At 31.8% G+C, this 13,182-nt stretch overlaps 1 protein-coding gene across 4 annotated transcripts in view; it reads right to left on the reverse strand.

Moving 5' to 3' along the window:
- Hth (Meis homeobox homothorax) overlaps positions 1 to 13,182 on the reverse strand; it is a 267,463-nt gene that overhangs the window by 117,682 nt on the left and 136,599 nt on the right. For all 4 annotated transcript variants that reach the window (XM_074248775.1, XM_074248773.1, XM_074248774.1 and 1 more), the window contains one exon: positions 2,989 to 3,105. In XM_074248775.1, the coding sequence (XP_074104876.1) occupies positions 2,989 to 3,105 (117 nt within the window). The remainder of the gene's footprint in view (positions 1 to 2,988; positions 3,106 to 13,182) is intronic.

Consider the following 13,182-nt stretch of genomic DNA (forward strand, 5'->3'; position numbering starts at 1 on the left):
TCGCTCCTATCCGCCATTGTGTAATTCAAACATCAAAGAAACCTGGCAACCATCTGAACAATTGCATTCCTCATTTAAAAAAAAAAATAAAGAAAAAAAAAGCTCATAAATTTGGATACCAATGTGCTGGATTTTGTTCTCTGATAAATAATGGATTTAGATTTTATTCTACGTGACATTAAATGGTACCGGTTATTTATTTAAGATTTTGTATTGTATTATATTATGTGTCGAGTTGAGTACAAGTACAAGTGTGTGATTGAGTTTGTACGGTTGGAGAGATGGAGTACAACGGCTGAAAGTTATCAACATAGTGAACATTTTGGTTTTGTTTGAGTTGGTAAGAGTTTAGGGCTTGGAAAAGCCAGCACAGGGTGGAGTGGAATGCGAATCCGAAAAAGGTTTCCAGCTCTACAATGACCAGGATAGGAAATATAGGAGATGGAGGTAGTGATAGTGGTTTGAGGCTTGAAGGCTTACGCCATGCCGGTGAATTGTCCAAGTGTATACAGAAGAGAAACCAAAAGAGAGTAGAAAGAGAAAGAGATACACGAGGGCGGTTAACAATGGCCGCCAACCAAAACATCCGATAAATCTAACCGGCCCGGACCTCAAGCCCCGAGGGGTTTTAAACTCTCACCCTCTGAAACGGACGCCAAGCGCAACCCTTACATTACGCGCGAATCGAGGGAGACCAGCCAAAGTATATATAATATACATTTACACAGAGCTAGTATGTGTACGAGAGTATAGATGAGACCAGGAGAAATTTCAAACGGACAGGAATAGAGGTGAAGGGATGACGTGCGATCCACGAAAAACCAAACTAAGCGAATTCCAACGACCCTTACTGCCAGTTAGGTGTGGTACAGGTCTATGTACGGTAAACTCTGTCGGTCTGTATTCTACATAGTCATTTTCCGGTGCTCACTGGTATCTGCTATTTTCTATTTGTCTCTGTCTTCGTCCTTATACTTCTTTCTCTTGTCTGTCTCATCTACTTGGCTCACATGTGTAAGCTGTTGTGTCCAGTAACGAGATCTGTTACTCGAGAAAATTTCAGCAAATTTGTTTGTGGCGTTTTACTAATTTGTTTCGCACTCCCTTTTCCTTTCGTACCGGCACTTCCACAACTGTCAACCTGCTTTATAATGCTTCACGGTGACTTGTTTTAATTCACGGTCGCATACACTCACAATCACACGTGTAATTTAATATTTCATTTTAAATAATATTAAAAAAAAAAAAAAAAAGATCCTATTTTATAATTTAATTAATAGTTTAAGATTGACCATTAAATTGATGAGATGAGTCATTGAAGAGATCAACTGTTGAATATAAATTTAGCTTTAAAAATTGTATTATAGAAGTTTTGTATCACTGCATATTTTATACATGTATTTAAATTATATGAATATTTATGATTAATTATCAAAGCGAAAAATTATGTCACTATTAGCATTTAAATAGCCGAGTATTTTTAATGAAATTAAAATATTTATCGGCTTTTCTATGTATAGTTATCAATGGAATACTTTATTCTATTCAATTAAATAAAACTATTTCTTATTTAATAGCAATAAAAATAAAATGGGAAAAGAATGCTGATTGTAATTGCGCATTGAATACCGGTATTCAGTCTATGTCTGTGTCTATGATATCCACCGTGTGAACAGACCGATTATTAAAATAGCAAGTCAACGATGACGGCTTCATAAGCAGCAATTCATAGATACATTCATACAATACAAATAAATCTATATAAACTAACAGTACAACAGAGTGCTGCACGGTGATTTATCGAAAGAGACATACATCAAGATAGTTCAACGAGGTTGCCGATAACGACTTTAAACATATTTATTTGATAGATTGTCTGATTGAGCATACCAGTTTGCTCTATTTTACCCGGTTGTTAAACTCGTAGTTATTTCCATAATTCAACCTCAACACCTCTGCCTTCCTCACAAATCTAAAACCAATTTTTTTCACTGATTTTTTATTTACCAAAAAAAAAAATTGAATTTCATTTTTTTTACCTGTGGAATTAAAAAAATCCACACATGTTACATATATGTCGAGTGGGCGGAAGGCAGAGGACATGTGTGGAAGACACCAGAACGGAGGTAGGAAGAGGATGGACAGGTTAGAGAGAATCTCTACTCGCTACCATGGAAACCGTCACATTCCCGCCTCACCACGTTACTATGGATACTCTACGGCGTTCGCATTTTATTTCGCTTGCGCCAATCTCCCAGTATATTTCTCCTGCTCTGTCTTCTTCATCTTTATCTTCTTCTACTACTAAATAATTATAATTATTTATTTAGTCAATGTTAGTGACAATCATCATAATCATAATTCCTGTTGGAATAAATCAAGAAAAAAAAAAAGTTTATTCGGAAAAAATGGTTTTTTGGTGAACAAAGTTTAATCAACGTCAATTGTATTTGTTGTTCCATTTCGCGCCTGAAACAACCATATGCCTGCATCCAATCGTGTACAAATATATGTACATATGCATATATATACCTATGGAGAGTAAACATACGTATAGAGTTGCGTGATTGTGATTGGTGGACGCGTCATTCGATATCAATATTTATTCAACGCGACGAATACCCGGGGTACGATTAAAAGTGGTTTATGCTATAAACGTTCTTCCAACCAAACTATGATGCATACATATGGATGTATGTATGATAGTCAGACTGCACATTGGAGTGAAGCTAGACTATTCTCGCTCAAATAACGAATATTAGGCCTTCAAACGTTTACAAACACGCATACATCACTCATAATTATTATCATTTATTCATTCATTCACGTGTAAACATACACGTTTCTTCATCCTCAGTACACGCTATTTTGACGCTACACATGTCGTAAATAAACTATCAGATATGATATTTATCATGTATGCATTTAGAATTATTATTATAATAAATGATTTTCTCATTTTTATTTAATTATTTTTTTTAGACTTACCAGGACTGCCGAGAAATACCGAGGAATAAAGGACACCACGACGCGCAGCTTCTGTTGCTGCCGCTCTTTGCGCATCTGGAGGCGAATTCCACTCCGTTCTGCGCTGACACCATTTACCTGTAAAATTAAATGAAAATAATTCATTTAATAAATTGTTAGAGAGAATATACACGGGTGAATATTGATAAACAAATTATAGATGAAAATAAAAATAAAATAAAAGTTTGCATATAGATGTCAATCATAAATGTAGATTGGTATCGCGTGCTACATTTCAACGGTTGTTTCATGTCATTATTGTTGTTTTAAATTAATATTGACTTGACGGAAATAATTGCACAATTATGGTAATTTTGCAAGCAACAAAAAATGTTGATAAAAATGTAATAATAAATAGTTGTGTGGATGCAAACACGTGAATTGAGGTAAAATATCGTATGCACTTAAATTTAAATTTGAAATAATAAAAAATGTATATATCCATGTTTGTATGTTTGTTTGGATATATTGCTGTCACATCGAGTCAACGTAATGTGATGACATGAGTGCGCTGAGATTGTTAATGTGAAATCGCAATGGATAAGAATTGCGTGATGATAAATATTTTTAGTTTTTAGTTGTAAGTTGTAATTATTTATTATGTTGATAAAAAAGCGGCTATTCCGAGTTTATAGTCATGAATTTTTATTTATTTATATTGATAGATAAGAAATAGATTCTGAGAAATGAAGTAAGTTTCTGAAGAAGTCGAAGTTTGTTGTAACTTCATCTGGTAAATGATGTTTAATGATCATGATGTGTAATAAATATTTATTTGCCCCGTTTATTTTATCTTGCAATTAAATGTGAATATTTTTGCACTCATCGTTTATCGTCATTTAATTTTTTTTTTTTTTTTTTTTTTTAATTAAATCCATTAATATTTAAATTTTTTCTCATGAAATTCAATATCAGATTTTTTATCAGAAGTTTTTTTAACTTTTATATCTTAATTACGATTAAAACTGAAATTATCAGAAATTTGACACGTTTCAGTTTTTTTTTCTACAAATTAATTATTTAAAAAAAAAATTTTACTTGTAGAAATTTTAAAATAATTTTTTAAAAAAATAAATTTTCATAACCTATAAATCGAATTTTGTGAATATACTTTTCTATCAATATTGATTTATTGAAAAAAATCCCAAAATTACCCAATCTCTGTTGATTTTATTATCATCATAATTACTCAAAAACCTTTGACTCATGATTTTAGATAACAATGATGATAAAAATAAAATTAAAAGAATACCTGAAACAAAATTAAATCATACAATTATTATCCAATTAAAAAATGAATTTTGAAGTTATATTTTGACACTTGCCTTAGACTGACAACAATGATGATCTTGAAGTTATTGAATTCTTAAATTTGTACATTACAAATATTCTTGAATGCGTTTTATTATTTTAAAATAATCGATTAAACTTTTTAATTTACATCAAATATAATTCTGTCGACATTTTGTTCAATTTAATCTAAATCACGAATAACAAGAAAAAAAAACAATAAAAATAAACCGAGTACACGGAATTTTAAACGCGTCTTTAAATATAAAACTAAAATAAAAGAAAAAAACTGACATATATATTCACGGATGAAATACGACACCGGAATTTTTTTCTCAATTTTTCGACGAACTCGATTATTGCATACCTCCAAGTTAAAAAAAAACAATGTGTTCGAAAGTAAACACTGTCTGTATAACAGAATATTACTGACCTAGCTTCTATGTGTTTATTTACTATTTACGTCGTTGGCCGGCATATTTTTTGCGTACGAATTTAAACACTGTCCGATTTAATTTAATTATTTAAATACATTCTTTTATTATTTTAAGTAATTATTTAATTATTCCGGATAAAATAATAATATTTATTAATGTTTTTTTTCAATAATTAATTGCAAAAATGAGAAAAGTGAAGAACTACGACACGACAATGGAAATTTACTGATTCATGACACTAACTTCAGCTTGATTGTCAGTAAGACCGTTAGGTAGCGTTTGCGCAGGTTGACCGTTGAGCTAGGATCTAAAATTTGAATTTTATTGGCTAATCAATTCTGGTAACTTTGAATCTGATTGGTCCTAGGGAAATTTTCAACTAATCAGAATTTTTGGATAAAGAACAAAGGAACTGATTTTTTGCTAACTTCACACTGTTCTAAAACTGCGGCGTCATTGTTGCTCAGAAAGTTACTTGCTAATAATTATTAAATTATTAGTGATTAACGTTGAAAAAAATAACAAATATTAAAAATATCGTCGATTAAATATAAAAACAATTAAAAATACCAAAAAAAGAGACAGTAAATATTAGCAGTCACTCGAGAATTTAAAAATTTTATTTAACAAAAAAATTAGTTCTAAAAAATAATTTAAAAAAAATTGGATTTTTAATTTTTTTCAAATTCTAAATGTCAATTTTTTTTTCTAATTTTTTTGCCATAATTTATTTGTTAAAAAAAAATTCTAAAATTATTAAATATCTGTTAAATTTATTTTCATTAAATATTTTATTTGCATCTAAATTTGACTTGATAAAATTCAACGTCCGAAAGTCTATCTGACAAATACTGATATAAAAAAAAAAGTAAAAATAAAGTGCGGTAAATAAATAAACTGGTCAGTAATATTCGGGACAATGGAATAAATAAACTGTCGGACATATTTTAGCCAATCGATAAATTCCGGGAAAGAGTTGAAACAAGAAATTCGCGGAACTCGCACGGTGTCGTATTTCGATCTATGTAGTCGCTGTAACCAACGTGTGACGGCCGGTTACTGTCTTTGTCTTTGAATGTACGTCAGACCGCGGAGTAAACATTTGATTTTGTTTCGTTTTTTAATTTTTATTTCGTGATGAGTACAAATTTAAATTGCGTTATAAAAAAAAGTAAAGTCAGTGTTGTAGATATTAGATTTAGTAGTGAGTTAAGTGCAGTGTAGAGTTGGGTAGGAAATTGTTAGTGATATCAGCAGTAACAAGTCAACATATTGATTTATCGTGATTTAAGTCCTGTATTTTCAATCAGTTCGATCCAAGAGGATTCATCATTCTGTCATGAACATCAACAGGTACAAGTTGTCAACATAACCTCAAAATTTCATTGAATAGAATGTACTAATTATTTATTTTGTTTCAGAGTATTTGTGTCATAGTATTATCTTCGATATAAAATAATTCGAAGTAAATGGAGTAAAAATATGAAGCGTAAGTAAACTAAATAATTATACAAGTCATAATTTTAGTTCTAAAAAGGAGCAGACATCTCACAATTTTTTTTCTTTTTAATAATTAAATTATTCTTGATAAGATAAACACATAAAAAGTTGAAAATCCTTCTTAGAATGATTCAACTATTATCAAAACATATTATTAATTGAATAAACACCAACCAATTTTCAAATTTACATAATTATAAGTACAAAGATAATAGACGTTGTTTATTTTAAAAAATTTTTAAAGTAAATAAGTAAAATATATAATTGTTAAAAATTATCTCATGTCTACTACGTTTTTACTCATGATAATATTATGATATCAAAATTTTAAACTCCATAATAATATTTAATGTTATTAATTTTTAGATTAAAAAATTGAAAATTCAGTTGAAGCAGTATTATCATTTCCAGCGGCAGCATCATCATAATTATTGTTACGAATACAAGAAAAAAAAAATTCGGTGAGTCAAACATTAAAAAAATCTATCTAAAAAACCTGGAGTATATCCGTCAAAGCATGCAATAATTATTAATCATAATCCATTTTGTTGCTGAAGCGGTTCAGTCTCTTGTACACTGTATATTATAGTGTAATATATAGCGTAGTGTCTGATACTAAAAAAAAAAGGTAACTCGGTCCTGGCAGTATTGCAATTTCCCAGATGCGAAAATAGGAAAGGTATCTACTTTATTTCTCGGCGAAGATCCCAACAGAATGAGGATACACGGGGAGCCGGGGATATCTGAGTAAGCCGCCGAGCGAAGTAATTTCACACGGGTGAGCGAGGGTATTTTCAGAGCACCGTAGAACCCGGAGGATGGAAAAGCCCCATGTGTAACGGAAAAATAGAGTAAAACCGTCAGATGCGAAAAGAAACTAAAATAAAATAACAAAAAAAGTATGTAGCCGTAGACTGTAGGTAGAACCGTGGCAAGTTCTTATCTGAGGGTGTAACCAGCCAGCATAGTCCTTAAGAATTTTACGCTGAGAAAATTATATTCTCAAAGATTGTCTTTGTTGTTTTTGTCGTTATCTTGTCGCAGATGTTTGTCTTGTTGCGATACCAGTGAGTAATTATTACTCTATTTCCATCTTTCTTCTCCGTAATAAAATAGTTTAATATTTTTAAAATAAATACCGAGTAAAAGGAAGTAGTAAAATGTATTTAATAGCTTAAAAAGATAGTTTGTAATTACAAATATGCAAAGTAGCTTCCCATAAATAAAAATTAGATGTCACTTTAGCAACTTTGTCAAATAATATAGCCCAAGGCTTTTGAGTTGTCCATTCGGGTGCATTTCATCGTTACTCTATAAATCAAACGCGTACCTTTTACCTTCTTTTCGGTTCCTGAAACTGTGCTCTCGTAAAAAATGAATTATGACCAGTCCCAAGAGATGCCTTACACTACACGTTCACGCTCGATGTAAAAGGACTGAGTTGAGACAGACACCAACACCGAATCCACTCCACATTTCACATTTCAAACCCGAGTGAGGAGAGTGTCCACTCGGTCCATTAATTTGCGATAAAAACTTACAAAATAAGTAAATACCCGCGTAATCATTGTAATCTCAACTACCGCTCTTTTTATACTTTTCTCTCGCTGTTTCTCGCTTCTCCTTCCATTTTATTTGACTCTTTTTTTTAACCGGAATAACCCTTATTATCTTAATGACAACTGCTCAAAAAGTTTGTATATTTTTTTGTTGTTTTAAATTTAAATTTAAATAAAAAAACAATATATATCAAATTTTTTTTCAATGACGGTTAAATTACTACATTTTGTTGTACATAATTTACAATTATTATTATAATTATAAATATATATTACCGTATATCTTCAATTAAATATGACTAACAAGTATAACTGTCTCATTTTATACCATTTAGATAATCGAATATGTATTTATAAAAGTGTATACCTGGATCCTAGTCTCTGAAAATAACCAAGGATTGTGTTTTCTGTGGGTCGTGTAATATTATTTAGTGTAGAGACGATTTATCGTCCTTAAGCGACAGGTTGTAATCAAACACATCAACCCGTCAATTTAGTATCACTGATTTACCGTGGGAATTAAAACAAGTTGTTTATTAAAACAAATTCCATAAATTCCTTGAATAATTCTAGAAATTTAATTTTACTTCCTCGTACAAATTAACACAATAGTTTTAAATTAAAAGTTAAAAATATTCCTCCCTATCTTTATTATAATAATAATGGTAAAGTTAATTAAATTCGAAATAATTCATCAGGATAATAAAAATGAGAAAATCAATTTAAAGTTGTCATAACGTAACAGTATTTAACTGACAAGTATTAAATAAAGTAAATAATAAAAAGGAATTAGAAGCTAAAAACAAATTAAAAAAAGATGTTTGTAAAACGAGCTGACGTTTACATACTCTTGTTGAACGGTGAATACGATGACCGTGTCATGTGTATACCTATCTCTTTTTCGCTTTATATTATGATATTCTTCTTCGCTCTTCTCAACTTGTATCTTTTTGTATTATTTCATTTTTTTCCCTTGAACTCAGTTAACACTGTTGACAGTTATAAATTGAAGTATATTACTCCGCCCATTTCAACTCTATTCAAAACTCCACATTTATTATTATTTTCTCTTTATCCAGCCAATCATAAGAAACAATAATAATTACAATCATAATCACGAATTTCATTTGCATACCGATTGTTAAAATTACCATATAATATAATAATAAACTCAATTATCTTCCATGTTGCTTCTACACTGTAAAAAAATCGGGAGTGAATTTCAACTCCATCATGTTTTAAGATTAAATTTTTTTATTTTAGTGAAACACGTTTTATAAGCCAACTTACTAACAAATACTTTAAAAATTCTATTTAAAGTTCAAATCGGTAAATATTAATCACATTTTTCAAAAAATTTAATTTTTTTATTAACATTGATTCAAATTTTTAAAAAGATTATTTTATTTTTAAATCTTGTAGATAAAGTCTATTTCACTTTAAAAAGTATCAGTTTCTCAACAACCCAATATCTTGTAAGATTTACTTTGAGTCTGAGGATAAATAAATCAATAACCTCTCGTGGTTCTTGAGAGGGAGTGACTTGCTTTGCCTCCGCTCGACAACTCCTATTCGTAGAGGAGACCAGTAGGAACGTATACAGGACACCCTGTTACTCGTGTTCACATCCCTCGTCTTTTTGTTTAACTTTGTCTCTTGTACACTGTATACAATATATACATAGAGCTTGGAGCTTTCCTCCAGTATCCTCTATCAACTACTCTTGGGTGGTTACCCTCTTTGCTAGTTGTTTCTCACCTTAAAGAGGAAGAAGAGACAGAGAGCATACACGAGTCCCCGGGGATGCTTTTGTCCTCAAGCTGTAAGCGACTTCCTGACAGACCAAGTTTGCACCTGCTCTTCATCTTTTCTCATCCTCGGGTTTAATCTCACAATGTCATTGTCTGATTCTTTATACTGTATAATATATAATATACAATCTACAACATACAACATTATACATAATACATGTATAAATATCCTCGGTAAACATCAGCGTAATTTATTCAGCGCTTGTCAATGATTGGCATCTGATCTCCAGTTCAGATATGCCCGACACACAATGTATTAAAATAGCCTTTAAAACTCGTAAAAACCCTTCAATTGTATAAGTTAACCGTCACTTTAACTTCCTATCCCGTTGTTAATGTAATTAACATGTCATTGCTAAAAACAAATACTTAAAACTCTAAATAATTATTTATTCACCCCAAGCTTTAACTTGAGTGTGAAAAATTCTGAATAATAATAAATTACATAAAAGTCCTCTCCGGCGAATAAAGTTTTTATAAAAAAAAAAAAAAAAAAAAAAAAAAAAAAAAAAAAAAAAAGTTTGAGCTGAGAATGTCATCGCAAGTAAAGATTGATGGGTTCGTTTGGTTTATGTAGTGTAGACTGCAGACTGTTGAGCATTGTGTATTGTAGGTAGGTATGTACAGTATAGATTGATACTGAGAGAAACAAGAGATTGGGTGAGTCGGTGCCAGTATGTAACATTGTTGTACATATGTACAGAATGTATTGTGCAGTAGATATGTATTCGGATACAGAAATCACGAGTGTGACGTCACTGGCAGGCGAATCGTGACTCGTGACACGCGTGAGGTTTAATTAGCGCTACAATACTGAATCGTCGGGTGATGGCGCGAGCTCCACCTCCGTCGTCGATATCGAGTGAGCCCTGTATATTGTATACTGTATACATTGTATGTATGTGTAGAGAGAGAGTTTGAGAATAACTAGAGGTAAATACGAGACGTATGTGTGTAACCACGTACCGGGGTACGCCTAAAGCTCTTTCTCTTTCTGGCACACTGCCGGGCGACCTATCAACCCCTGTGACCCCGAGACCACGTTCTCCGAATTACCGATCCGTACAGTCTGACTGCACTGTGCACTTAGCGTAAATTCCTGACTAAACCGATTCAAATTTGCGAACGCGAATCATGCTCGGTCATATGTAAGCGTTTAATTTTATTATTTATCGCCGTGTGTTGAGAGATAGACAGTAAAAGCTTTTAGAGCTTGTTGCATTCGTGTAATGTATTTAATCGTGAATTTTTAGTTTCTTTTTTTTATTTTTTTTTTTTTTTAAATAAAAATGAATGGAATATTTTGTTAGATAGCGCATGAATATTGACCGGATACAGGGATTTGGTGTCCAGTTGAAGCTTGATTCCAGTCTACGGTATGCGATATATGTGTAATACTAAATAAATATCACACATATGAGTATGAGTATGAGTATGTACAGAGTATAGGTATGGATATAGGTATAAAAGCTGCCGGCGAAAGAAGGACGTCCAGCAACCAGCAACCCATGACACGACTGTGAGATAGGAGAGATTTAAAATGTTGGGGCAGGTCGTGGAACTAAATGATGATAAACTATCTCGTCGGCTCGTCCCCGTCTCACCGTTTAACTGACCCATACGCCAGCTTGAATTACGGTCCAAAATAAAAAATAAAGAATTTATAAAAAAACAACAACTAATGGCATGAACCACCGTACAAAGTCTGCCGTGAGGTAAAGAATTCCCGAACTCGCAAGACCGGTAAACTTTTCCATGTTTTTTACGCGTACATGACAGAAAAAATAGTTTACACGTACGCGATTCTGCTAAAATGATAAATATCTATGCCTGTACTACAAAAAAATGCATGATAATTGTTGTTATTATTTTTATTATGTTAATAATAATAATAATAAAAATGTGTTCATGTGTGTGGAATGAAGCAGAGCGAATGTATGTTCAAATGACTAAAAGGGTAAAAGATAATTTCATTGCCGTTTAATTTCTCCATTCTCATGGAAAATCCGGTGGTGAGCTAAATCGACGAGTTATCTGTACAAGAGAAATAGTAAATATCGGGCTAGCTATATCGGCAAGGGACACGACTCACCACCCACGTTTTATCCAATTAATAATAGCGCAGCATCGGTGCTAATTAAATCCAGAAAATATGCAAATACACACTCTGTTTATATTTCAAGCTCAGTGAGTATGTATGAAAGTATGAATGTACAAATGTATTGGGTATACATTGAGTACATTTATTCACCAACACCATTCAATTGCCCCTAGAGAGATTTGGTTACAAATAGCCCCATAAAAATGCATAAAACATGATTATCCAGCATTAATAGCATTTTTACATGGGCATTTTGCATCGGAATCGAAATAACGCATGACCGATGCCAAATTATTAACGTGCTTCAATTTATATTCTACGACACCCACGAATATATTGCGTACGGATTTAAAGTTTGTATGTGTAGGTTTCTTTTTTTTTTATCAAACTTTTCCATAAAACACACATAAATTTTATTATTAGTCTCTTGTAATTGAGCATAACATTTTGACCCTGGTATTTAAACTGTTGAAAGTTTTGGTTTATTTATAAAAATCCATACGTCTAATACAACAAATTTTTTAGTCCTTTGTGATTCCGAAAATGTGGAGCTATTAATCAGAGGTTGCCCGAGACCCGAGAAAAGCTTGGCATCGTTTCAATTCGTTAATCGACGTTCCCAACGTCTTTTTTAGACCCTCGTTACGACATTTTATTTTAACTCTATATAATACTATTTTTGGTAATAAACTTTGTGTTTTTGCCTCCTGTCTCGTGTCTCCTGTCTATTTGTTTATTCGCGGACCGTTGTGTCTTTTAACCAAAAAAAAAAAAAAAAAAAAAAAAAAAAAAAAAAAAAAAATAACCGGCTGATGAGTGTATCTAAACTTGGAACGGTTGTACTGCTGCCAAAAATTTTAAAAGTGTTGAAAAATAAAATTTTTGTAAAAAGTTGAAAGTTTTAAATTTTAACTTTAAAATATCGAGATCATACGAACAATACGCAAGAGAAGAAAAGTCGCCTTACCGGTGGCGCAAACTCGTGGATCTCCGTGTAACTATACGCAACTTGCGGGGATAATTCCGTGAACCTGATAGTGGCGGCGCTCGGTGACTCGCGAGAGAAGCTCTAAATTTTCTCCCGCCTCGCGATACTTAAGTATAGAGTAGAAAAGTCTGCGCGTAGAGGAGGGAAAAAGGCGGTACTTATTCAATAAAATTTATAAATAAATAAATAACTAAAATTATCAATAACATTAATTGTTTTTACCTTAAAAAATTAATTCTTACTTTATTACACGAGTATTTAAAAGCTATTAAATTAAAGTTCAACAGCTTAAACACTAAATGGAGCGTAAAATAATCGAAACTAGCAGCGGAATAAATTTTCATATGAATAAATGAATAGAATAAAATAAAATAATAACAATTGAACAGTCTCTATGGGATCAGAAAATAATAAGTGACATTGTGAGATTGTGTCGCGGTTGTCGGTTCGTCAAAGGGAATTAATAGCA

Source organism: Cotesia typhae, unplaced genomic scaffold (assembly GCF_013202065.1).
Source record: "Cotesia typhae breed Kobodo isofemale line unplaced genomic scaffold, CoteBio_Ctyphae contig_5, whole genome shotgun sequence".
Lineage (NCBI taxonomy): Eukaryota > Metazoa > Arthropoda > Insecta > Hymenoptera > Braconidae > Cotesia > Cotesia typhae.